The sequence below is a fragment of the Fulmarus glacialis genome, unplaced genomic scaffold, assembly GCF_000690835.1.
Source record: "Fulmarus glacialis isolate BGI_N327 unplaced genomic scaffold, ASM69083v1 scaffold1735, whole genome shotgun sequence".
NCBI lineage: Eukaryota > Metazoa > Chordata > Aves > Procellariiformes > Procellariidae > Fulmarus > Fulmarus glacialis.
In genome coordinates this window covers 1-27602 of record NW_009214687.1, presented here as the reverse complement: position 1 = coordinate 27602, position 27602 = coordinate 1, and the positions used below count along the sequence as shown (strand labels likewise).

At 40.7% G+C, this 27602-nt stretch overlaps 1 protein-coding gene across 1 annotated transcript in view; it reads left to right on the top strand.

Moving 5' to 3' along the window:
- LOC104077402 (inositol 1,4,5-trisphosphate receptor type 2-like) overlaps nucleotides 1-18154 on the top strand; it is a gene marked incomplete at its 3' end in the record, with an annotated part of 58115 nt that extends 39961 nt beyond the window's left edge. The window contains exons 11-21 of the mRNA XM_009578628.1: nucleotides 5693-5847; nucleotides 7226-7325; nucleotides 7455-7615; nucleotides 9820-9961; nucleotides 10678-10836; nucleotides 11805-11977; nucleotides 14559-14678; nucleotides 14780-14965; nucleotides 15593-15844; nucleotides 16903-17047; nucleotides 18004-18154. Coding sequence (XP_009576923.1) covers nucleotides 5693-5847; nucleotides 7226-7325; nucleotides 7455-7615; nucleotides 9820-9961; nucleotides 10678-10836; nucleotides 11805-11977; nucleotides 14559-14678; nucleotides 14780-14965; nucleotides 15593-15844; nucleotides 16903-17047; nucleotides 18004-18154 — 1744 coding nt within the window. The remainder of the gene's footprint in view (nucleotides 1-5692; nucleotides 5848-7225; nucleotides 7326-7454; nucleotides 7616-9819; nucleotides 9962-10677; nucleotides 10837-11804; nucleotides 11978-14558; nucleotides 14679-14779; nucleotides 14966-15592; nucleotides 15845-16902; nucleotides 17048-18003) is intronic.
- Nucleotides 18155-27602: the final 9448 nt, after the last annotated feature.

Genomic DNA, 27602 nt, shown 5'->3' with positions numbered 1-27602 from the left:
TGATTTAAAGGCCTTATCAAAAAAAAGGCTGCTTCTTCTCTTGAAGTCTGGGAGATTGTAGTGTATCGTGCAACAAAACACAGTGCTCTGTGTTACAGCTCCTGTTAAAGGCAAAATTGGTGTATTTTATGCTGCGAAGTAGTCTATTATTTCTAATCACAGAAATGTACAGCATCCAGAAGAACGCTATAAACATTGGGGAAATGTCAAGAACAGCTGGGAACCTGGCATTTGTTAGCGCCTTTGTATTAAAGGCTGTCTTTGGATAGGTATCTTAACTCCATTTGTCTGCATTTTCATGAGAGAGTGCTAATCCTAATCCTAACAAAAACCAAACTGGTTTTTGTTGTTGAGATTTTTCTTAGGATTGAGACTGGTATGCATTTACTTTTCCTGTAAAGAAGTTGGACAGTTCTACCATGGACTTCTAGGTACAAGTTGACATATCTCCTTTGACTTCTGTTTATCTGTATTTATGAATTCCAAACAACTCTGCAATTCAAAGTTTTCTTTCTTGCTTCCAACTCAGGTGATTTTTTTTTTTCCTGATAAACACTGTAAATTTTTTTTTTTTTTTTCACTTTACCTTCCAGCAACTAGGTTTGTTTAATTAAAATTTTTAATGTGGGACACAGGTGTTGCAGTTTAAAGAAGTAGAATAGGCTTGGGCAATTTATTGTTTTTTTTAAAGGCTTGGTTAGGAATTAACCTGGCAACAAACAATCTGAAAAACATTTGAAAAAAACCCCAAAACATCAGCTTTAAAATGGCAGTGTCTCTGCTTATATAAAGCCAGCAGTCAGACCACTTGATAGGCTGGGGGGTGAAGGGGAGACACGGATACCGGCACATTATTATTATTCTGCTGCTGCACACAGGTCTGAATCAGCTCTGAAAACGCATACATTGTTTCTTACAGAATGTCTCTGGCTCCTAACAACAGAGTTGCAACGTGATGTCTCTGCTAAAAATGCGATGACTCACAAATGAGTCAACAGCGAAGGTGTTACAGGAGGCTAACTGCTGCGCTGTCCGCCAGGGCTTCGTAACGTGCGGGAGCAAGGCTGGCCATTAATTTACTCGACTTTCTTTTCATATAGAATTTTTTAAATCATCTAACCTATGGAGTTCTGCTCACATTACCACTCTCTGAAAATGCTGGTTTTGTAAGAGCCTCCTAAACTGGGTTAACATATTGAGATACCACATTGTACTGGATTTAACAGGCATTTCCAGAACTCTGGCTGCTATTAAATTTAATTTCTGCTGAAATCTGTAGCGCAGCTTAATGTATTCATTCAGGAGCAGGGCATTATCCTTGGCTGTCTCTGTGCCACAAGAAGTGTCTTTACCAATTGGAATTGTAGATTGGGTTTCTAAAAGAAAAAGTATTTCAGGTCTGTCATGTTTTTGCAGTTGAAAGGAAGGCCCTTCCATAAGCAAAACTCCATGTAAATCTCCCACATTTTAGGTATGATACCCACTTGAGGTGAATAATGGGGATTTGGGATAGGTCACAATTACTAGCAAATTATATTAAGAGCTGTGAAGGAGGGTTTTCTGCTGAGCTACAAGCCTCAAGAAAGACAAATCTGATTGTATCTGATTATTTTGTCTCTGATTACAATATGGGATTTGTCTCCAGTTAAATTAAATTTGCCCTTCAAATTGCAAACACCATATTATGTCTGTTGTGTTTTTGTGTTTTTTTTTTTTTTGTTAAGCTTCTTTTTAAATCGGTATTATGCACGGCAAATCAGTAGTGGTAGCCCAGGAGTTACGGACTTTGCTGCGAGCCTGGATCAGTGTTTCCACTCCTCACCAAGATGGCTGTTTGTTTTCACTAGCTAGGACTCCTTTTTTGAACTCTCAGCCTTCGCTTTCCTAGACGAGTCCCTCCTGGAAGAGTGCCGGGGCTGCTGGCTGTATGGTAGGGGTATTTTCAGTTCCCCCTCCTGGCAAAATCCCATTGTGCATGTGAGTAGCGTGCTTTGCTTTACTGCTGCAGAGTGGGGCTGGCGACTGCAGGGCTAACAGCCCTCCAGTCAGGCGGACGCTAAGGTTTTGTGAGGCAGAGCAGCCTAACTCTGCTCTGTGTACCACCTGGTATTTGGACTGGGTCCAAATTCTTTTGGAGGGTGTAGGTCCAACTCCTGCCAGGCAGAAGAGGAGCTGAATGTGCGTTTCCTTCATCCTCATCCTTGCGAGCGATTTAACCAGCGCACGACAGAGTGAGGGGATTCCACCTTCTTCCCCTTGGATATGTGTCTGATTTGACTTGTGACAGCCTGTCGTTAGTTTGCCAGTAGTTTGGGACAATCAAAACTATTTTTTTCCCCTCAGTGAATTTACTATTTGCTAATATTGTTTTACCCACAGTTCTTGCACTTCTCTATACTCCTAGCATGTAATTCACCTGCCTTTTTTTTTTTTTTTTTAAAGAAGTCTTGGGAGCGCTTTCCTTGGCTGTCACTGACCACATCACCAACATCTCTGAAACTGTTCATTGGCTTCTTCTTCATACTGCTTTAAGTTGAATTTTCTTCTCTCTACATTTGAGACCTTTTACAGTTCTTTTCCTCCCTTCTCTTCATTGAATCTGGTTTTGCTGGCTGCATCTACTCATATGCTAGTTTCTTACCTGAGCAAATGTCATCTTGTTTTCATCTGCCTAGGAATGCAGTGCTTCTCCTGAGCTGATCATACTGTCTAATTAATTTGAAATAGTCTAATACTTTCACTTCTTTCCACGTCCTCATATAGACTCATCTGCTGATTCAATAATGGCTAGGTTAAGTGCAGATTCTGATGACTGCTTACTAAATTTAATTAATCATAAGAAACTTTCTGTATGCAAGTGTGTGTGCATTCTCTCTCTCTCTCACACACAGAGGCACGTGCACATGCACTCAGACATAAATCCGTGTATGTTCATATGCGATGACTATTGCTCTCTCTTTCATGTATTCCTTATATGTAAGTTGTTTTCAGAGCTGTCAAGTTCAGGGTCACTTCTTGTTACGTATTTTTTTCCGTTGACTGGAGCTTAACACCCATAATCCAGGTTGGGTTGTGAGGTGTGTCTGATATCCTAAAATAACATTATAAGGAGAGTTCTGAGGTTTGTGCTTGAGTCTAGTCCGAAACTACTATACAGCTGTTGTGTAGGTCTGATTTTGCTCAGCTAAGCTTTCCATTGCAGTTAGCAGTGTTACAGACACTGTCTTGCCCTCCGCCGAAGTGGACTTTCTTTTTAGAAAACCAGCTCTTGCTCATATGCCAGGTCTGGTTTGACAGGTCCCAAGCCTGGTGGTGGGATTTAGGCCTGATGGGCCAACTCTGTTGCTCAATAGCATCTATAAAACTGCAGGGGAGACTGGTGAGTGAGTGGAGTCAACCCCAAACTGCAGGATGAACTTCTCCACAGAGCTAGTGGTTAGCACGAACTACTTAAGCACAGGAGACCTGCCTTTGGCTTTGCCTCCTGTCATAGAGGACATGTGCATATATACTCGTGCTTAATGGAGATGATCAGACATTATATCATGAGTGAGGAAAAAAAAAGCTTCGTAACACAGTATAGAATATGGTTTCATATTTTGGTCTGTATTTTCCCCAGATCCTCAGGGAAAAAAAGCATAAAATTATGAAGTGTCCTGTCTCTTTGTATACCAGCCTTTTCAGTTTGGAAATTAGAGTGGGTAGTTTCTGGGAAACCCTAACTAGATTTGAATGTAAATAAGTTATGGGAAATATCAAAAAGTCTGGATGCTGTTCTAAACTATCCTGTGCCATTCACCCCTTTACAGACCTCTTGAATTTTAAATTTTTTTTCAGTTTTCCAGTTTTCCATTTTTGTTTGGAAATTTAGGAAGTAGATTTTCATTTGATGTTAGACTCTGATTCACAGCTATTAAGCTCTTAAGAGGATTCTCTTATAGTTTACCTGCCTTTCCAGTTTGGGTCTCATCCTGAGTTTGTAAAACAAAACGTGTATGAAAATCACAAAAATTTTGGCTATTTTCTCAATCCTTGCATACAGGTTAAGTTTTTATGTGCAATATTTTTGGGCATGGGTTATGGAAGGATATGAGGACTGCTTCATAGATAAGAGTTTACTCTTGTGCAAGACACAGGAGATGGTTCCCCTTTGTCTCAGCAAGCCGTCCTCTCAAAAACTAGCGACAATAATCACTAGATGAGCCTAAAAAAAATTTCTGAGAGGATTTCTTCCTGTTTTTTTTCCTACTGTTCTATCTTTCCTAGAAGTAATGAGATGGAAAGCTGGCCTTTTTTAGGCTTGACAATGAAAAAATGGATGTTTTGGAAGGATTCAAAAAGTGCCTTGAAATGAGATTATAACTAGCTATTTCTTACATAGTTTCACTCATCCTTGATTTTGTTGCTTAATCAATTGGCAATATGAATAATCAAAGCTTTGCCCTTGATTATCCCTTACAGTTTGGCTTTAATCAAGGTACTAATGCAAACTGAGTACAGTCTAGCCTCTTTACATTGCTTTGTACATCTCTTCCCTAGCGGTGCACTATAAATCATTATAATAGTATTTCAGGTTTCCAGTGTTTGATTTTTCTCTTTTGGCTTTCTTCATTCCTCTTTTCCTTTTCCCCCCGATGATATATTTTGTATACGTGAAGGGCCCTGGGCTGCCAGTCTCTTAATTGGTTATTAGTCTTTTGTAATATGTGTAACTCAACACCCCAGAGGAGCAGCTTTTACTTATGCCAGTAATTCTCTTGGTTGCTGCGTGGTTACGGGCACAGACTGTGAATTACTCCTTCAAGCAAAGATACATGCTTAGGGAAAGTAGGATTTGGCATCTGTGAAGACAAAGTTGTGTAGGTAACTAAAGATGAAGATGGTTCCTTAGTGGCGCTGGGTCACAAAATTCCCATGGACCTTCAGCAGATGGTGGGAGGACGAGCGATACCTTAGATTTGCATGCCTTTTTTGAGGCACCAATGCAATGTAAATCTGTCACTTGAAAGCTAGGCTCCTCGAAGGGAGCGAACTTCTCCGGTTTCAGTGGACACACTCAGACCTCTGTTGGATCCAACCTCCAATGCATTATCAGCCTGTGCTAAGATTTCTAATATAATCTCGCTGGTGCTTTGTGTGTCCCTCCCTTCCAATGAGAAGTTGATCTTGGTGGAGCAGATATTCTGGCTCTTGCTGCTTGGAAAGTGTGCTGCTGTGATTCTGACTGTATGAGCAGAAAAAATGAGCAAACTGAAATAAAACAACAGTGGAATTAGGCAAATTGCTTACTTTTTTAATCCCCTCCCCTCTTTAAGAAATCCAATTTTTATTAGTTCTCTTCTTTTAACTTTGGCCCTTTCTAAACCAGCACTGTGTAATTACGTTTGTTGGGAGTGAAGGGCCTGCAACTACCGCAGGTTTTTTGAAGTTGTAGGTGTCAAGCAATCGTGTATAGAGTACTGCAGTCTCTCTGTAGCTTGTGACCTGCTGTTGTTATAATGACTCTCTGAGACCCCATGTGCCTGGGGCAAAGTGCATCCTTTGTGTTACACACCCCAAAGCCAGTCATGGTACATTCTTACAAGAATGTAAAAAAAGAAGAGTACAATTCAGTTGTATTACTTGTCTGCAAGGTAATTGGAGAATTTATAATGGGCCCTGATGCAAGCAAATAACCCTTCTGCCTAATCAGCAGAGAGACGGCGACCTTCCTGCTTCAAAGAAGAAACGCCAAGCAGGGGAGAAGATTATGTATACTTTGGTCTCTGTGCCACATGGAAATGACATCGCATCTCTCTTTGAACTGGATGCCACCACTCTTCAGAGAGCTGATTGCCTGGTTCCAAGGTAAAAAAAAAAAAAAAAAAAAGGCAAAAAAAAAGAAGGCATTGACAGGGTTTCTTCCTAGCATTATGCTGGTGAGTAAAGCGGAAAAAATCAAACACGAGCAAGTATTATCCTTCAGTTAAAATTTGAGGAGTGTTCATGGATAAACAAGGGATGTATAAAACATGATACTGCTACTGTGACTGGGTAAAATAATTATAAGGATAAAACAAGTGACACTTAAAGAGAGTCTGTGGAGAGAAAAATAATGGGCTAAATATTGCGCAGATATAGATGAGGACAGAATTGAGCCCTGTGCACTGTTTGAAAAAACTGTACTGCTAATAGATCTAACTGAATTGTTCCCAACAAAATAACGTGTATGGTGAACTGGGCTTCTGTTTCCCTGACAGATCATGATGCCCCTGAACATGTTTGTTATTCAGATGAATTCAGCAAGTGGCTTCTGGGTTTTAATTGTGAACATTTGAAATTTCAACTGTGTTGCTTAGCTGAGATTGGCTAGATAAGTCACACGGTGTTGATTGTGACTGAATGGGCATGCAGACACTTGGGGCTAGTTGTTATGAGGGTGGATTTTAAAGCTGGGTACCCGCAAATACTAATGTATGCAGCTTTGAAGTGTATTTGCTATGCTAAGTTTTGCCAGATAATTTGCTTACTTGAATACTCAAAGCCCATCAGCATGAAAGGGAGAGCGTGAATGAAGACCACAGTGAATATATTTAAAAAGTAGAATTCAGAGTAAAAATTGTAATTGATTTCTCAGCTCTGCTTTTTGATAATACCACAGATTATCATATGGAAAGAATTTAGAAGACACTCATGTGTGCTCTTTGTTCACTTGATTTTCAGTTGAGAACTGGTACTGTAAATGCTTGCTCCCTGGAACAAGGGTTTGCAGATCATAATGGTGAAGCTGTGAAACCATGGTCAGTTTTACTTTCTGGCTTTTGTGCTGTGACAGGTTGAAAGGGTTTGTTACTTTGCAGAAAAAAAATAATAAGAAAAGAATTGGTTTTATTCATGAAATGTATTTCTATTCAGATGGGATTTTATAACACCTTGCTTTTTAATTTTTTCTTTAAGGAATACTTTACTCCTAGGCTTATATAAATACTTAAAAACAGCATTTTGCATAATCCCAAGATGCTGTTTGTTCTTGTTGCATCTCTGTTCTGGGTAAGAAGGAAGAAGACAAGGGAAAAGGGTTCTGCAGTATCTTTTAGGTCTCCCTCACCCTTTTATTATGAGCGGCTGGTGTGACTCATGCCCTCAACTCTCATTGTCATGGTCATGTGTTGCGTTGCATCCCACCTTGCCCACTTCAGCTCAGGACTGATCCATCTAACCTGTTGTTTGCTTTGTTCTCCTTTAGGAACTCATACGTCCGACTGAGGCATTTATGCACTAACACTTGGGTGACTAGTACCAGCATTCCAATAGACACTGATGAAGAGAGGCCTGTGATGTTAAAGGTGAACACGTGTATCTTCATTCCTGAAGTTCTCTACTGGTGATCTCACTTCTAACATATAAAATATGCATAATAATTAGGATAAAGGTAGGAAGATTGCTTACCCATATTAACCCAAAAACTATTGCAGATTGGGACGTGCCAAACAAAAGAGGACAAGGAAGCTTTTGCCATTGTATCGGTTCCTCTTTCTGAAGTCAGAGACTTGGACTTTGCCAATGACGCAAACAAGGTTCTAGCATCAACTGTTAAAAAGCTGGAGAATGGAACAATAACGCAGAATGAAAGGAGGTTAGTGAGTTTTATTTTTTTCCCTCCTAAATTGGTGTTTGGTTACTCATGACATTGTGGCATCACAGTAATGTGTAAGTTAGTAACATCCATGTGGACATGGAGGCAATTGGGAGAGGACTCTTCAATGTTAAGCGTGCTAGCCTGGGATTAGGTTCCATGACTGTCAGAGCATCCTTGCTGCACCTCAGGCTGGTCTGTGTATCTCATCTGTAAAATGGGGGTAAACAGCACTTCCCCAGCTCACTGGCCACATAAATAAATGGGTAGCTCCCTGGGCGAACGCAAAGTGTTTGTCTTCATTTCCTTTGATAAACCACGTCTGAGCTGTAATATGGGGGTCTGTTGCATTTGATTCTCATGTACAAGAAAGCCATCTCTACAGTGGGCAGCATGGCAGGACTCTCGATTCGTGTGGTGTTCGCTGTACCGCACATTCATGCTGCGAGAGCAGTAGAAAGAGGTTTCATAGTGACCGAGATGCTGCCCCAATAGTCCCTTTCTTTTCTTATTTCTATTTTTCCCTGTTCTCTTTTCTTGTTTTACATAATTTTGGTGTTTACCCTTTATATTCATCCATGTTTCAGCTGTAGCGCTATTAGAATGTCTGTTCTTCACACCCGCCCCTGAATTAAGGGATTTTGTTGTACATTGTAGCCAAATATATCCCACTGCCAGTGATGTAGTTCGCTATTTGTTTTCAGCTGTCTGTGGTTAAACTGAATATTAGACAGCACGGCTGGCAGTGTTAATTTGTAACTTCTCTTCCACCATGCATCATATACAGCTTTTTGCTGAAAATGTTAATTTTTGGTGATAAAACTGAATTTTTGCTGTCGGTTTTCAGTAGCAATTAGACCAGATGGTTTAATATCAGGTGGAGCATTTATCGTAACAGGCGGATCTGTAATGGCCTGGACATTGGTACTCAGCCTGAAAAGCTGATGGGCCATTTCATGATTGTGTTGAACCAGAGAGGGATACAGCATAATCAAGGTGTGCCATCCCTGTATTAACCTTGCACTACTGTGTCACTGCAACCCAGTATTGTCAAGTCTTGATGTTGACAGATTGGTACAATACACATGTAAAACATTTCAGAGTGGTTTCGGAGTAGTGCCATTATTTGTTTGTTCCTTTGATTTCCTTTGGGGAAAAAAAATCCTCTTTTACCTGTCTTATCACCTTCCTGTTTAGGTAAGTAGGGGTCCCAATAGTTTATTCCTGGTTGCTCCATCCTACATCTGCCTTTTCTACTTTTTCTGTTGGAGGGGACCTTCCTGTTCTCCACCAGTGGGCTGAGACTTTTAAAGCTAAAGCTCACTCGGAGGGTTTAGCTGAACAGCCCAGCCCTCTTGTGGGTAATGGAAGCTTTGTGTCTGGCTCCCAGAGATGACTTTGGAAATCTACTGGGCATCTTCCTGCCACTTTCGTAGCATGCCTACGGGTTTAGTAATTATAGACTAGATGTTGTCCAAATTCAGATGATGCTTCCTCAGGGTAGGAGACGTGCTGGGTTTTATTTGTAAAAGTTTGCAAGTTCTTTTAAGGGAGATTCATTGAAATCTGTGGGCACCTGTACGTCTCTCTGTGCATGCCTGGCGAGGTATGTTAGTAACAAGGAGGCAATGACCACTTTCTCTTTGCATTTTCTGAAGGTAGGAGAGAAGGAATTACTACTGCCTCTGTCCTTTTTAGCACTTGCTTCTGCCAAGTCTTCTTTTGTGTAGCAAAGAGTGAAACAAATACAGTCATTTTTCAATAGTTTCTTGGGTCAGTAGGGAAATAGTCTAGTGGCAGAATGTTTTTATTCCTTTAGTGAGTCCATCACCTTGTTTCATGGACCCATGTCCGTGATGAAGTATAAAAGTCCTTGCTAGGCTGTGTAAGAGTGTCTTTCTACTGTTCCTGGGCCTTGAGGCCAGCTAGTATAGATTTTGGATTTCTGAATCCTCTGCATCAATCCAGCATCCTGTATTTTTCTCCCCTTTTCCCTCTGGTGGTTGTTTAATGCCTTGGTAAACATCCCTGTGATTGCTGAACCAAGGTCTGGAATCCTTAAGTACATGTCAAACTTAACTTTGCAGTGATTGAAGTTCCATTGCGCTAGATAAAGCTTGTTCTAAAAGGTGATTTTCTTTCTTAATGAATCCTAGCAAGTGTTGAATGACTGTATATAATAATGATTTGTCTATTCATTCTAGGTTTGTAACCAAGTTACTGGAAGATCTCATTTTCTTTGTTGCTGATGTGCTTAATAACGGGCAGGAAGTTTTGGATGTGGTCATTACCAAGCCAAACCGGGAACGACAAAAATTAATGAGGGAACAAAATATATTGGCTCAGGTATGTCCTACTGTATTAATAACTTGCTTGTATTTACAAGCAGATTGTAGGAGAGAGTGATTTGAGAAAATGTTATTTTTAGGTAACTTGGCTTATGCCACATTGGGTTTGTGTCTGGTTGGATTGGATAGACACGACACTACTTCGTCAAGGCTCACCTCTTGGTCTGTGAATCAGACAGAAGCACGAGGGGCCGTGTCTCATGGCTGTTAGTTTCGTGTGATTCCAATGACTTTTAAGACTACATTTGATAGCAAATTGAAATTTGAAACAAGCTTGCAACATGGTCCCAATCCTCCAAGTGTTCCCCATATAGGAAAAATTCTGATGCCCTTATGGATCCCTGACTTTGTTTGCACGAGGGCCAACTTGCATGTAAATCAAAACTAATATTCTCTTTAAGTAGCCTACTGAAATAAAAAAAAAAAAAAAGTGACAAGGGTGAAATTGGACAGCAGCCAATATTATCCTCCTTCTTCATCCTTAATTTATCCACAGAAAAGCCACTTAACTAACAATGTTTAAAATTGGGGATAGCAGTAAAGAGAAAGCAGTGTCAATCAAGTTGGTGGGAAACGTAAAGCGAAACGCATAAAGCTCTAATGTCTGAGACTGTGCCCCCACTTGTATTTAGTCATATGTAGGACGCTTCCATTGACTGCTGTAAGTTAAGCAAAAATCAGATTTTCATTCTCAGTGTTTTTGATTTTGAACAGATATTCGGCATCCTCAAAGCTCCTTTTAAAGACAAAGGTGAAGGATCGATGCTGAGACTTGAAGACCTAGGTGACCAGAGATATGCTCCATACAAATACATGTTAAGGTTATGTTACAGAGTTCTCAGACATTCCCAACAGGACTATAGGAAGAACCAGGTCAGTGGTATTCAAGATAATTTTTCTCCCAATTTCTATAATTATATATCCTGGGTTTGGCATTGCTCTCTGCACTTACAAGTGGGATTCTGTGGTAATGGTGAAAGGACTGGGTTTTTGTGTAGGTTAGTAGTAAGAAGTCACTGTCATATACTACCTCGTGCTGAGGAACAGTGTTTTTGTTTTGTAGGCATTTGTGTATGAATTGAATGATCAGCAATGAATATCATAGGTTCGCCTTATACTTTCACAGCCTCAGACTGAGATTGGGGTCCACTGCTTCATTCATGAGCTTTCTATTAATAAAATTATGCTCTTGGACTCTGGATTATAACGTGGGAAGTCTGCAACGCTGTCTGTTTCTGTTGCTTAAATATTTGTAGAGGGATGGCAGTGAATCAGACCAGATTCTATCAGGTAGCCGGATTTCCCACTGCTGGAGACTCCCCCTGAGCAAGAAGTACTTCAGAACATGGTGTGGAGTGCTTTGCACATTGCAGCAGGGAAAAACTGCACTAACTTTATAGGACTAAAGGGACTAGAGATAAAAGATTGAACTGCTATGTGTGGCTTCTTTGTTTTCTTTCTAATGCTTTACACAAATATTTCTGTCTTGTAAGGAGAGAAAGGGAGGAGGGAAGACTCAGGAAAGAAAGCTTCTTAAATGTTATAAAAATCTTTTGGTTTTTCCTTTTAAAAAAAATGGTTGGCATTTCTTGAATTTTGTATATATTGTCGTGGATTCATTCCTTTGGTTTATGAAAGAATAAGAAGAGTTAGTCACCCCTAATATTGAATCTGTTTCTTGGCATATGTATTTTAGGTATTCAGATGTTCCTTTGTTTAGGCCAGTTCAGAGAGGAAAGTTTTGAGGGTTATTTTGATTACTAATTGAGCTGGATGCTTCTGGTTCTAAAATAAAAACATTACTGCTTAACAGGTCATCATGGGAATTTTCATTTTTTCAGGAATATATTGCTAAGAACTTCTGTGTCATGCAGTCCCAGATTGGCTATGATATTCTGGCAGAAGACACCATCACAGCTTTGCTGCACAACAACAGAAAACTGCTAGAGAAACATATCACGGCTAAAGAAATAGAGACGTTTGTTAATTTACTCAGGAGAAATCGAGAGCCAAGGTTTGAAGTGGTCCATGTAACATTCTTTTTCTGTATTGATAGGCTTTTATATTTGCAGTAGCTATGAAGTTGCTATTCATTGTTTTGTTGTCTCTTTCTCCCAGCTTAATTTTTTTTGACCTGGCAGACAAAAAACCACATGTAGTGTCATGCTAGAAAATACCAGAAATACCTGTAATGGGATTTGACCATATCTGCATTTCAGAACTAGAGCTTACTGAAAAGCAAGGTTTATGCGTTACAGAACACTTTTGAAAATTTGCTTTTAGTTCAGATTGGGACAGAGAGAAACAAAGAGAAATTTTTATTTCTCATAACTCTGCAGCTGCTCTATGAAAATGCCACTTGTGTTGGTTCCCCTGCTAATAATCTTGGTGCAAATTACACAGATGTCAATTTTTTTACACTTTTATTAATATCAGTTTTCCTGCAGGTCCTGGTTCCAGGTCAGACCTGAAGAAAAGGGCTTAGGACAGTGAAGATCCCCGTGAACATGTGTTTTAGACCAGATCTTGTTCCAAATGAAAAATTCTGGCCTTAAACTTCACTCAGTCGGAAATTTTTTTTATTAGCTTTAGGTCAGAATATGAAGGAAATGGATTTTTTTAATGGAAAATCTATCTTATTTTTTTCATTGGATTTTCAGTTGTAAAATTACCGAAGTAATACAAATATAAGAAATTGATGTACTGAAGGCCAAATAATGTCCTCTGTAATTGTGAATACTGTTTTTCTGTTAGCGATTAAGGATATTGCTCAAGGCCCTGGTGCTTCACTGCTTTAATTATTCTCTATATGTATGCAGCCGTTTTGCCTCACTCTGTAATCTCATTGCCTCTCCCATGCTAAACGGTATTGGGTTTGGCCAGTACTAAGAGGAAACCACATGACATCAGCTCCTTCTCAGTGCTGAAGGGTCCTAGTGTTTATTGACAATCTCATGTCACTTTTTTTTGTGGTGGAGAATGTCACAGTATTTGTTGCATAACTACGTTGTGCAACTGCTGTGTATTCACCTTCTTCAAGGCTGAAGTCCAAGAGCAATAAATGTTTGAAAAATACACCTTGCCAGGATGGTGCAATCTGAACAGTAAAGGCTTGATCTTATGGCACTTATTTTCAGGGAGAGTCTCATGGACTTTTGCAGCACTGCTCGTGTGAGTAAGAACTGTGGCAGTATTCTCTAAAACACATGAGCTACAAAATTTAAAACCTTCCTGAGTTTTAGCTCCAACTAGGTAACTCCTCCAGAATTCTATGTAATTATGTGCTGTTTACTTAATATTATCTTTGTGATGCAATATTGCTGTGCACTGTTAGTTACCTGTTGCCACAAAGCTTCATTTTAGCGATGGGTAAAATTGTTCCTAAATGTACCCTAAGAATGCTTTCTGTACTCATCCCTTGCAGTTCCCAGGCTTCTGTGGGGAGTTCGGTCTGTGCTAACACAGAAATGATTTTCTGATTCCCTCTGGTAGGATGATCACCTATAGAGGTTCAAACTATTGGATCCTTGAACAGCTGATATTAGATGGTCAAATTTTTTACCTGGATTTCTAAGGAAGTGGAGTATATGATCTGTGTGTGTGTGCCTGCTCATATCTTCTCCCCCACCAGCTCTTGAGCCTCTTACCCAGTTTTAGCTACATTTGCTAGAGGAGTGGTGGGCTCAGAGATACTCAGTTCCTACGAATGTCTTGAAAAGAAGAAGCTACATAGAGGGAAGAGGCCCTTTTTATATTCCGGTGAGGCAAAGGCTGCTATATGGACTACTGTTAATACGCACAGAGGAATCCATGAAAGAGGGACAAGAAGCAGATACCTAGTGAATGTCCCAACTGCGAGGAAAGCCTCAGCCTGAACCTCGTTAAACATCAGAAGACCTAAATTTGAGAGACAAATTCATAGGAAACTGATTTCCATGCAAAGCTTTGTTATTTCTGCTTTACGTGGAATGCCCTCCTTGAATACAGAGGTCCTGTCTTCAGGTCCTGCCAGATCTTCACTCTTCACTAATTGTTGGCTGAGTCACTTCAGAGATTTTAAAAGGCATCTTTAAAAGGTGGAGGTGTGGACTCCTCCAGTGCAGTGGAGTTCCTCAGAGGGCACACAGCTATCTCCAGCATGAGTAACATCTCCTTGCTACTTGGGTTAGGGAGACGAGTGTCACCTGATGGGGAAGATGGGTGAGAATGTGTACTCTTGCTTTTGGTTCCTGACAAGGACGAGGGCCTTCAGTGGAGCTCCCCTGCCAGCCAAACTTAAGACAACCTCAGGCTGCTCTTAAGTTCTGGCACAACTCTTTGGCTTTTGATTTGATGAGAAGTGTCACACGTGGGATATTCTTCTTTTCTCTCCCTGACTGATTGTTCAGCACCATTCAGGGTGGCTCTCAAAGCTATTACTCATCTTTATCTATTGTGAGTTGCAATAGTATGAATTGGCAAATTCATGTTGATAATCTCGGAATATATGCCCCCTTGAGCATATCAGTGATGGATGCTAGAGATTTGTACTGCAGTGTTTCTGTGCAGTATTTTGAGTCTCATGTTCTGTTGCATCTGTGTTTTTTTGACTGCAGATTCTTGGATTATCTATCGGACCTGTGCGTATCGAACACCACAGCGATACCAGTAACTCAGGAACTCATCTGCAAGTTTATGCTGAGCCCAGGGAATGCTGACATTCTCATTCAGACCAAGTGAGCATCCATAATAGAAACATACCTTTTTATTATCTGCTTTATTGTTGTATTTGTAGCAGTTTGCTAGTGGCTCCATTGTGAATGGTTTGTGTTTGCAGGCTAGTTTCGACACAAATGGACAATCCATTGGAATGCCCAGTCATCTCAGATGACATTGATGAAGAGGAAGTGTGGCTTTACTGGATTGACAGTAACAAGGAGCCTCATGGCAAAGCCATCAGGCATCTGGCTCAGGAGGCGAAGGAGGGCACAAAAGCTGATTTAGAAGTTCTTACCTACTACAGGTAAGACTGCTTATTCAAATGGAAGAAAATGTAAACTCTCTGAAGAGCCTGGTGCTGTTCTTATCCACTTTGTTTGCCAATATCAAAAAAGGAAACCAGGTCATGCCAGAAACCGATTAAAAGTTTGTTTCAAGTTTTTCCTGTAGGAAGCGTCACAATCTCTGCTGTCTATTCGAGACAAATCTTGAGTTTCCTTTGCTCATGACAGCTCTTTGTGTCTCTTTTTCATTTTGCCTCTTACCTTTTATTTATTGGACTTTATTTTTAAGTTGTGCTGCCATCGAAGCAAGGCATGCTCTGAGGAAGGAGTGTCCTGAGGATTAGAGGGGAAATGGGATCATGGAACAGTATCTTACACTGATTGAAAACAAATAGTCCAAATGCTTCAGCCTTCCATTGAACACTTCCTTTGAGCTTCAAAGGGAGCTCAGTCTTCACGGGGGCTGGAGCCTGATGTTAGCATTTTTAATGGCAAGTTGATCCCTTGCTTAGCAAAGTCACTTTTGTTATTTTTTAGGATTTGTATCAGAAAGGCTGACATCAGGCTTGTAAAGTGAGATTCTGAGGTATGTTATTTCATTTCCATCTGATTTATTTGAATACTATATGTTGTTAACTTTTTTTAAGGTACCAACTGAACCTCTTTGCAAGAATGTGCCTGGACCGCCAATATCTCGCCATCAACCAGATTTCTGCACAGCTGTCGGTAGACTTGATCCTACGATGTATGTCTGATGAAAGCCTCCCTTATGACCTCCGGGCTTCTTTTTGTCGGCTAATGCTACACATGCATGTGGACAGAGATCCTCAGGAATCTGTGGTACCTGTCAGATACGCCAGATTGTGGACTGAAATTCCTACTAAGATCACAATTCATGAGTGAGTTGAAAGTGTTTCAAACTAAAGTACAAAAGCATTTTGTAGTGGTTAGTCTCAGAACAAAATGGCTGTAGATGTCTAATGTCGACACAACATGTATGTGAAAAGGTATTTTGTTGCAGAGCACAGAGCTATTAATTATTGCTACTCTTGGAAACTTCTATGGGTAGCTTTACATGGAAATATTTCAATTTCATTTTTCACTGTGTTCTTATAGGGAGCAAGCTGGGGAAAAATGGAATGGCCTTTCCTCAGACCAACTGAACTTGAAGTAAACCAATTGTGTCTAACATTGCAGGTTTGCTAGGCTAGAACTCAGTTTTATACTTCAAGCTCAACTGAAAGCCACAGTCGGAAAGCCAGAATTTACAGTTAGATACAGCTATTGCCCCAGAAACAGTTCACAGAGGCTTTGGCCTCCATCCGGAAAAGTACTTAAGCGTGTGTTAAATTTAAGTGTGGGAGAAGGGCCCATTGACTTCAGTGGAAACCCTCTCTGGCTTAATTGATTTGATGGAGCAGCGCCACTGGGCTAGACCCAGACAGGGAGTATCTGGCTGAAGAAACAGGGGAAGAAGTATAGCAGTGCAGCAGGCAGTTTTGCTTCTGCTAGTGTGATGAAGGACTGTTTTGACATATACGAAAAATCAGTCCTAGTTGGTAGCGCAAGGAGGAAGCTGACTGTCCCGAGCTGCTTTCCTGATCTGCTGCTTCGTTATGGAAACAGTAAACTCTGGCTGATGGGCAGGGAGGACAGCTGAGACTTAGTGACTTACTGAATTGCCACAGCAAGATTTAAGAGTGCTATCTGCCAGAACTGTAGTATTTTCCTGTCTCTGTTATTCCTGTTCACTGCAACCCTTCCTGGTACTGTTGGAGGGAAGGTTTGTGCTTTCTCTTCGCGTATCTATGAAAATCAGCTGACCTCTACCCTTTCTCCTTACAGAGAACTGACAGTAATTTCATAGCATTGTGATTGGTTTGTTTTTTCTTTAGTGACAGCTGACCCTGATATTAGAGGTGTTTAATTTTCCTTCCTTCTGTGCCTTGCATTGTAGGTATGATTCTTTCACAGACTCTTCGAGGAATGAAATGAAGAGGAAGTTTGCGCTAACCATGGAATTTGTAGAAGAGTACTTGAAAGAAGTTGTAAATCAGCCCTTTCCTTTTGGAGACAAAGAGAAAAATAAACTTACATTTGAGGTACTTCTCAGCTATCTGCGCCCTACTTACAGTATTCCTCCTCATTTCAGATAGGTTGACATTGGTTCTTTCAAAATAAAGGTAGTTGCAGAATAAATGTTGGTGTAAAATGTCATAAAGAAGCATCAGTTCCTAATTCCAGTGTTCTTGGTGATGATTGTTACTGCAGAAAATAATATTACTGTCTGCTGTTAAACAGCTGTATTTTTTCCTTCCTTCTTCTAAGATGGTTGCATTTCAGTGGCAGGAGGAGGGAGATGTGTGTGGGTGAGTGGCCATATGGCCTTTTTCTTCCCATTAGTGAATTAGCATGCAGGGATTCTTCCATATAAGTAAGTACTATTCCCTGTGTAAGATATGACACTGAAGAAAATACTCTGAATAACCTAATCCTGTGTTTTAAATTGTTTGAAATTCCTAACAGAAACTTTAGATAGGCTTAAATCTTCTAGATTCAAATAACATTGAATAAAGGGGAAATGCTTACAGCTTTTATAGTTTTTCCTCCAATCTACCTCCCAAGCTTTGTTGCTCCTGCCTCTGGTCATCTGAAATTACCTCTGTTCAAACTTACCACGATCGTCTTACTCTTCTTCTGACTTCCATCTTCCCCACAGCTGCTGCCTCTTTAAACAATTTCCTGGAGTCTGTCTTATTGGTCTTATATATTTTCCCAGAAGCAATTGTATCCTTTCAAGCCTTCCTAAATCTCATGTTGGTTTTGCTCTCTGTTGTAATTTGACTGACCAATTGTTTTGTCTAACTCTGAAAAATGTTGATGTCACTGGCCTTAGTCCAAGGCCCGTTTAAATCAGTGGAAAGACTTGTACTAATTTGAATGCACTCTAGATCTGGATCTCTGTGAAAGCTGCTGTGTGAAATGCAACTGTATTGCACAGCCGAATACCACGAAGGTTGCCGATACTTCCTTCATTTTTAATTTCTTTTTCTCATAGGTGGTACATCTGGCTCGAAACCTCATATACTTTGGCTTTTATAGTTTTAGTGAGCTTCTCAGACTGACCCGGACGCTGCTGGCAATTCTAGATATTGTTCAAGTTCCTATATCATCATACTTCGAAAGGTTGAGCAAGTTTCAGGATGGAGGTGAGAGAAGCAGCAAAGACTGTTATTCCAGTGTGTAATTCATTATTCAGGTTCGAAATAATTTATGGAACGTCTCATTGATCTTTCAAGGTTCTTTATTCACACATAAACCCACCTACAGGAATGTATTGCAGGAAACATTAAGATGGTCAGCTAAAAAGGAACCTTTTTGAACAGAGCTGCAGCCTTCATGACTTGTGGTTACTGTGTTGGTGCTGCTGCTCCTTTGCTTGTTTGGAACTGAACTTTCAAATCTGGATCTAAGCCTCAGCGTCCCTTGTGCTGAACATCCCGAGCAAGTGTAGATAGCATTTGCCTGGGCACAGCGATTATGATGGCTCATACGTGGCACAAGTGTTTATTAGTCTTCTTAGCACTTCACTTAAAGGGCGAGTGAGATGTTACTGGTTCCACAACTGCAGAAGCACCAGATGGAAGAAGTCCAGATGAGGCCATCCTCTGCATGTGTTTGTCAGTTTAGAATAAAGAATATTCTAACTATTCTAATATTCTAAGAATATTCTATTAATATTCTAATATTAATATTTTTAACTCAGACCAGAGTGCCTGTCTGACAACCCCAGGACAATACTGTATGTCCCACTGCCTTTTCGACCATGCCTTAGAACTGGGTTGAAGAACGAAATGCCAGGAAGGTGCTGAAACTTAGCAGTTTAGTTTCCCTGTGCGTGTGGAAGGGAGGTGTGACAGTCATGTGGGCTGAGGGTCCAGGAGACTGGCTGATGGCAAATTCTGTTTTAATATGTGGCTGGTTTAAGTGTCACTGCACTGCCAGCTGGCCCGCAGCACCAAAGAGGATGAGCTGTCTTGTTTGAAACAACAATTATTTTGTATTTTCTCTGGGAGGCCTTTTCCCAGCCCTGAGTTTTCCTAAGCATCATTTTGCTCAGTCATGCCTACAGATGCACTGCGTGAGTGTGCCATCCTTCATAACTTTTTTCTTCTTTGGGGTTCACACACTCTGGAAAAGTGCAGACTGTCATTGTCATCTACGAGCCAAGAAGTCTTGTGCTTGGTTCTCTTGATCTTTCCTCCATCACTGCCAGTACACTTCACTGAAAACCCCTGGAAGTCTTTCCTGCAATGCTGTGCACATGAAGGCATGCTACAGCTGGCTGCAGTTCTTCTACAGCGCTAGAGAAAGACTGTATGTTCAGACACTGTATGTTTTCCTTTTTTGTCCCTGAAATACTGCATTGCAGACTCTTTTCCTAAATGGCTCTGGACACAGTCTGACTCCAGATAAAATCTTGGCATATTGGCAAGATGGAACATACAGATGTGGTTCTTCCATTTAGTTCTCTCTCTCTGCTCAAGCCTTTAATCCTGGTTATACATCTCATTCAATGTTTTTACTCACCTTCATCACCCATAAAATTGTGTTTCATCCGTAATTCCCTTTTATTTCTGTTGAAGGGTTTCCTTTCAGGCTATATAGGAGAGGAAAGAACCATCCATTAAGTGCAAGCAGACCTGCTCTCAGTTATACTAATTTCCAGAGCAATTCCATGCAAATCAATGAATTTACTCTGAAATAAATGAGTGTGAAGGAATGCAGAAAATGTCACCGCCATGCAAATGGAAGCTCAGTAGCCTTGTTAGTAACACTCAACCATTGACTGGAGCCTTGTTGGAAACTTTTGTCACACATCTGTTTTTGTCTCACATTCTTTCAGCAAAAAAGGCACAGAACAAAGGTGGGATTTTCTGTGTGTCTTTGATTAGCTTTGGCCTTCTTACAGATTCTTTAAACTTCTTTCTTGGCTGTAGTTGTCCTCATGGATGTTTATCTATTAAACACTGGACCAGTTCAGGTTAGGATGTGACAATCCACTGATGTTCTTTTCAAAATGATCTGTGGGTTGGTTTGGGTTTTTTCCCCCTTTTCCTGCTAACTACACGGCTAGAAGGCCCATTGCTTTAGAGAGGGTTTTGTGCTAGCTCAGATTGTTGTCAGTTGTGTCTGCCATCTTAAGGGAGGCCAGACATAGAGATATTGGCTGTGCTGTCTAGGCTTAAAAATAGGCATTGAAATTTTGTTGTGGAGAGACAGGTGTTCTTACGTTGAAGCTGCTGTAAGACTTGCTGGAGAGGCCTTCTACAGTCTTTGACAAAAGAAAAGGAAGTCCATCTTTGGATGGTCATGTCTTGTCTTCAGCCTCCCTCTTCTTTTCTGATTGACAGGTCATAAAACACATAAACTGTGCATTCACTTTGCAGTTGAGACAGAATGATCCTGAATGTTTAATTGCTATGCCCAAGCATCTTAGCATTCCTCCTTCTTTCTCTAGAGGTGCATGCTTACCTACCCATGGACAGCATTAGGCTATGAAGATGCATATGTCACAAGGATACATAATTTAGAAGCAGTTTAAGCAGTTTTGTAACTCCTAGTCACTATTTTTGAGCGCCCGGCTCAGAGAACTTCATGTCCGAAGAACATATTTCATGTCTGAAAAACATATTACTCAAGCAAAACAGGGGAGTACTTTTCATTAAGAAAAACCACACAAACCCCAGTCAGCATTGACTTTAATTGCAGATTAAGGTTAGAGAGGGAGCTCAGGAAGAAAGCACCAGGTACTGTAGTTGTTGACATTCTGGAGACAACTGCTGTGGCTGAAATACCAGCTGTTTGTAACTTCTGCTATCTTTGTTTCCTGTGGAAGCCTGCTGGTGAGGAATGAATCAGATCATAGGGGCAGGAGTTTGGCTGGCATAAGTTGCTCTAGTTCCTGGGGCTGTGAGAGTTTGTGTCAGCTGAGTATTTGACGCCACTCGTTTTTTTCCTTTCCCTCCTGTTTTTTTAAAAAAGACTTTTGTCGGGTAGCAGTCCTTTAAAACCAGCCCTGCGGTTGTCTTGCACCCACATCCTGATTGTGTCTTTGCTACAAGGTAATGAGGAGGTTTGAACGAGGCCCTAAACACACAGAGCCTTTGATCTGCCTGTGTGCTCTCTGCCTTGCTAGGTATCACTTAGCCGTAGCTGAGGTGTGATGTGTCCATACTGAGATAGAAAGAGCTGACCTCAGGGGATTTGCTGGCTTGTGCTGTAGTGTAGTTGGCTGCTTCTGTGTCCAGACTTCTTAGACTTGTGCTTGAGCCCACAGTAAGGTGCAGAAAGTGCTTATCTTTTTTGTCTGAGTGGTGGTGGTGGTGGGCTGGAACTTCTGTGCCTCTGCATGTGTCGGACTGTAGATGATGCTAAGGGTAAGTGAGTCCTGACCTGAGACTGGGCTTGAGTCTGTGTTTCACAGGGAGACCTTGCTGTATTAGGGTTGCTGGAACAGGCCTGTGTATGAGGTGATCGTGTCTTAATGATGTTCTTATACTTTTTTATCTTCTGGGGGAAAGGGAAAGACCAGGGGTCTGATTCTACAGTGCTTTGCATTTTGTGGAGTCACTTCTACCCAAACAAGTTTGACCCCAAAGGTACTGATGTTACCTAGGTCCTGTGGAGTCTGAATCCACCTTGTCCAGGATCCACTAGGGATCCTAAGGAATGAACAGGCCAACAGAGAAACTGCTCTCAGGAATTTCATATAGATCCCCCCTCACTCTGACAGTGAGGATTGTTCACCAGGCAAAGCTGTAGGTTTTTCAATTTTATAGTACTTATAAGATTGTACATCAAAGGTTCCCTTTCCCCTTTTACACAGATATCCTCTCTCTCTGTTATAAAACTGAGTTGTTGAGAACATCTGTTAGTTGTTTTATCAGTTACCTGTCTTGGCTTTTTATTGTCCCTTTTAACTTACAATACTGATCTCTTAGGCTATTAGGTAAAAATGATTACAATAGAAAGTAACTCAGCCTGGTTTTTTGTGGTTTTTGAAAATGTGTTGGCATTTTCTAAAATCAGGATGATTCACTGATTTTTTCAGAAAGTGTTTTCTTATTCATAACTTCCATAAAATACAGACAGATGGATTGTTCCCTGCCCTCATTCAGGATGGTGGGAGCCCTCCCTCTAGTCAGTTAGGAGTGAGGGTGACTTCTTCCTGTCTTTAGAGGAGGTCAGATTCTGCTCTCCCATATCTCTCCAGACTGCAGCAAGGGTCTCACTCCACAGCATCCTCTCTGGCAGGTCCAATACTTGCAACATTCATATCATACCTTTGAACACAGAGTATTGCAGGTAGATGTCCTTCCAACACATTATTTCTCTAGGGATGTGCAGGTTTACACAGCTTCTTTCTTAAGGAAAGTTAGCTTCCCTGAGTTGCAAAACTCATTACATTGATGTTCTTTAAAAAAAAAAAAAAAGTCGGATTGTATCTGTTGTGATTTTGTGTATATACTGTGAATGTGTGGAAGTAAATTACTAGTTTTGGAGATTAAAAACGTTGTGGATTTTTTTAATCTATCCACTCAGTGATCACAAATGTCTAGGCATTAGCTTTAATTCAATGGGAACATGTATTTCATACTTTGGGCTTAGAGCTTTGAAGTGTAGCTCTAAAACCCAGTTTTGACAAACACTGAAAGCCAGCCATGATGCCTGGAACTGATGGCTTAGTGGTATAAACAAGTGTGTTTAAATGTTATCAAGCACTAGGGGCCTGATCCTGTAACTCTAATGTAGGAAAGTGCTACTGAATACCAGCTTGGGCTCTATATTTTAATTTTCATCACTATCTTACTGTAAATTTACGTAGGTTAGTATTAAATGGATATTTAACAGCAATATTTTGTCAATAATTATGCCTATTCAGAAATGCAGTTGATTTTCAGATTCTAGGACAAGTGACTTGAGAAGAGGTTTGACCAAATGGAAAAGTCGTGTAATTCCTATTCTGCAGCTGTAGTAGATCCAAGGTGGCAGCTCTAAAGAAGTTAAGCATTTTGGGTAGGATCTATTTATTTTACACGATAGGTCTTGCATTTTAGTTTTGTTAAAAAGTATTGATTTCTATGGGAAACTCTGTGCTGAATAAATTTGGGGACAGATAGGGTATACTGCCTTTCCATTATTGACATTGATTCGTTCCAGGTCAGTAGCAACAAAAGCTTCCAGCATCTGATTCCTATAAAGTGGAGTTGTAGGGAACTGGTGACCTTGGGTCTTTACTGGTTTGGCAACTGCTCCACATCATGAAATCTGTAGTCATGATTTTAGGAATGGGTAGAAATATATTAATGGTGGGGGGAAGAATGAGCTGGGTCTCGGGTGTGGGAAGCCTGCCTAGCGTTGTTCACCTCAGAATTGAAACAACCAAATTTACAACCTGCAATCTGGAGTCTTCTTCCCTGTTTAATATTTATTTCTTAAATAGACCCACTTACTTCAGTAAAACCACTTGCTAAGTAAGGAAGTATATACGACAAGTGTTGAACTGTTGAAGCAAATCTGCAAAACGGGATGTATTTTTAGGCTTTGTGGAAGTTGCTTGAAGACTTAATTAACCTTTTACCTCAAGATGTCCTTTTCCATCCTTTGCTTAAATTTTGACTCACGTTGATGGCTGAGGTAGTCCTTGATGTTGTGTGCAAGTTTCTCTATATTGGTTCTGCAAAGATTCTGAAAAGAGCCTTACGTTGTTGTTAATGTTATGCCTTACTTCCTTTTAAAAAGCTTGATTTTAATGCCGCTGTCAGTTACCTTAACCAGAATTAAATTAGTGTGCATGTAGTTTTCAGGTGTGACCTTATTTGATGAGGACAAATTGGGGAAAGTTGGCTAGAAACATTTGTGAGATAGGATCCTGGAAAAAGAAAAGATGTATATTTTTGGACATTCTTCTTACCTAGATTGCATCCTAAAAATGAATTGACTTGAAAATGTTGCAGCCAACTCTTTTTTTCAGTGTCTTAACTTTGAATCATTTTTTTGAGGTTATTTGAAGTTTTTTTCTGTTTCTTTTTTTCCCTTTTAGATTCTAAAAAATATGGGGTTTACAAAATATACTACCTGTATCCTAAAGAGGCATTTTTTTCTTAAGGAGAAAGTGAGGACTTCATTTAGTAGTGCTGTCATTCTGGCACCTTTCAAGAACATTATAATGTCTTGCAGTTTTAATTAAAAGGTAAAGTCATTGCTTTCCTAATAAGTGCACCCTGCTGTATCATTCCAGAGTCAGGAGCCAATCTGCCTTGTCCAATACTGGTTATTTATTCTCTGTGAATTAAAATGCACATCTTTCTCTAGGTGTGATTGATCTTTCAAATAGCTGATTTTAGTCAAACCATGCAGCTACAGCATATGTCAAGTCTGAAAGATGAAATGACATGGTAGTATTAGCAGGCAAGCTACATGTTTGCCATGCAGCTCAGTGCTATTTAGTTAATGTTGTTTGGGAATGAGAATAATGACATGCAAGGAAATACATCCTTGAATTTAAGCTGCATATGTCTTGGGAGCAGCTCCACAGTGCTGGGCACCAGTCTGAAAATTGGTGGGGACAAATGTAGGTTGTCAGCAGAGTATGTCTTTCTCTCGGGAGCTCTACGTAAATGACTACAATTTTCCTGACCCAGTGTCCACTGACATCAGTCTTTCAGCTCCCTTCGCTTCTACGAAGGAAGGCTATGCTCAGTCTTTTTGAAAAACATGTTTTAAAAACTACCTATAAGCTCTAATTGCTCCTGCCTCTGTGATTCTCACATGAAATGTGTTGCTCATGACTGGCTCAACAGATGCCTCCTTTTGCCTATTCAAACTGGTAGCCAAATATCCCAGCTCCTTCATGTTATGTCTGGGTCTTTAGCTTGGTAGCATATCCCTCCTGTAGACCGAAGGGACTAAAGATCTGTCCATAGGTGTCCTGAGATCGTGGAACATTTCTTTGAAATGTATCATGAAGAGTGTAACCCCTGTGTCACGCTGCAAGCTTTGCTGCTGTGCTGTGATGTAACCCAAAGGATTCGATCCTGGCAAGAGCCACAACAGGGAAGCCCTCACTTTCTCCTGAAAACTTCAGCACTGGTAGGCTACCATCTCTCTGCAAAGGGGTGCTTGTATATCAGTGTGTCAGGGGACTCTCGTCCAGTCTTCTGCTCCTTTGATATGTTCTGATAGTCTGCTTAGTCCCTTAGCTTCAACTGAGCAAGAAGATAGGTAGGGTTTTCTTCCAGCCCTCTTGGCTGCAAGGAGAGATGCATACTGCTTAGAAGCACCAGTAGTGAGACCGCTACTAGAACAGGCATGAGAAGAAGGTTGGACCTGCCATTTCTACTGTGCCTGTAGGTCCTCTGTGACCAAGAAGGACCAGATTTCATCCAGGACTATTAGAAAAGACTGTATTTTTCTCAGCCTCACATCCATGTCTGTTAGCTGCTCTTTTGCCTAGTTAGCAATTTGAAATACCTTCTTGAGGCATACTTTGATTAGCAGAGCTAATGAGGCAGTGGCTGCCTGGCAGACTGGAGCAATAATTTATGCCAGTGGTTTACAAAAAAAAGGGTTACAAGAGACAAAAGATTTAACCCTTAGGAAAGTTAGCTGTGTTAGTCACAGATGTCTATAGTGAAGCAACTGCCGTTCAGTGAGAAATATTGTCAGACCAAAGGGGAGGTCAGTCTGAGAGTTTAATTCTCTGGCATGGACCATTTCTCTTTCCTCCTCATTCTTTCCCTCATCATGAGGCCTGTGCATTAATGTGATTCCAGAGACCATTGCTCTTTTAGGAATCGATATCCGTTTCATAGACGTAACTCGGCTAGAAGGCTTGATTCCCGTGATGCTTTTTACTTTTAAGGCCAGCACACTGATGTATGTATTTTTTCCTTCGTCTAATGTCCGTGGCATGAAAGCTGTATTTTTGACACTGCTTTGTGGTTTTGGGGATAGGCAGCATCAACAGAACCTGCAGAATGTCGGGAGAAGGTGAAGTTTGGTGGAGTTTCACCATGGCTGGGCAGCAGTGAGTTTGTGTGCAAAAAGGGAGGGCTTGTGGATATACCGTAGGTAAGTGGAGGCTGGGGTGGCCAGATTCGCTCAGAGGGTTGGTAGTAAATGTATGTACATTGCATATTGTGGGTTTTTTGTTTGTTTGCCTCATTAGTTCTGAGGGCTGTAGAAGTGGCCTCACCTTCTGCCCTTAATGTCATGCATTAGGTTTTCTGTGAGGCTTACCTGAGGTCAGCTAGTTATTGAGCGAATAAAAATGGTTTAATGAAGAAATAAAGTGTGATTCTTGGCCTGTTTATGGTAGGTTCTGCAGCCGTTACAAGTTTTCTACAGAATTTGCTCATAAAAATTAATACCTCTTTCACAAACAGAGCTATAAGGCTTAATGCTTCTGGCAAATAATATATAGCTCTAAAGGGTTTGAAATAAAATGTGTTCCTTTAGGTACTGAACTATTGTTGTTATATGTCTTAAAAACAGCTATAACTTTTCACGCAGAAAAATTAAATTGCGTGAAGCAATGTAACCAAATCAACAAAGGCAAATAAATGTAGAGCTAAAGCTGCCATTGGGTTTTTAATTTAGCCCTTGGTAACTAGACATTGCTGCGCATACAGTTCCCTGCCAGAGGATCCCCAAGGATTGGCAGTGTTGCATGCTTTAAGATGGCGCTGAAACGTTAAGAAGCTTATGGCGGAGCAATAGGTCTCACTGACATCCACAAAGTCAAGGCCGTTTGGAGTCAAGGCTCCTGCTTCAGCAGTCATTGGGAAAGTGACTTGCTGTTATAAGTACTGTCTTAAAACCTGGTTGAACACACCTACGCTGAGGCACAGGTTGAGACAAGGTCAGACAAGGTCTTTGCTGAAAACTGACTTTGATGATGGTAAAAGTTTTGGACTTTCAGCAACATGGCTGATGTCTCCTAATGTATCAGTGAGCTTGGCAACCAGCCTAAAGCTTCCCCAGCACACTGGCAAAATTCAGTTTTGCCTCACTAGGGCTACAGTTGATGAAAGTTAATTTCACGGCAGAAATGAGAGTGGCTGAGGAGGACTGAGAAGGCTTTGGGACTTCATTGGGTTGTGGATGGGGAAGGAGGCCTGAAGGGCTGTGGTGAAAGAAGTTGGCATGGCAGGGAGGGGCCAAGTATGTGGGTAGCACATGCTGTCTGGCTTGTGCCCTGCTACATTGGAAGGGAGTTGTTTTCTAGGAGGTGTTTGGAAGAAGTTGAAGCATCAGGTGTCCTAGTCAAAAGCATGCTTAGGTTTGCTGACATCGGAGAGTTGTCTCTATAACTTAATAATTACAGAGACAATGCGAGAAATGCCACATTTTTGCAAAACTTTTGATTTGTCTCCTTCCCCCCCCTCCTTTTTATATAAGCAAGATTGAACAATGTATTGGGCTTTTATGAACAGGTTAATGAAAATTGTTGGAGCAGTGGATACATGTACGTTTGTCTTTAATGGTCATTAAGTACCAGATTTTTGAAGAACCCGTCATATGTCAGCTCCTGTTTAGGTACTTCGTTTCCAGAAACATTGAACATTACGATTGCCTCCGCTAAGAAAAAAA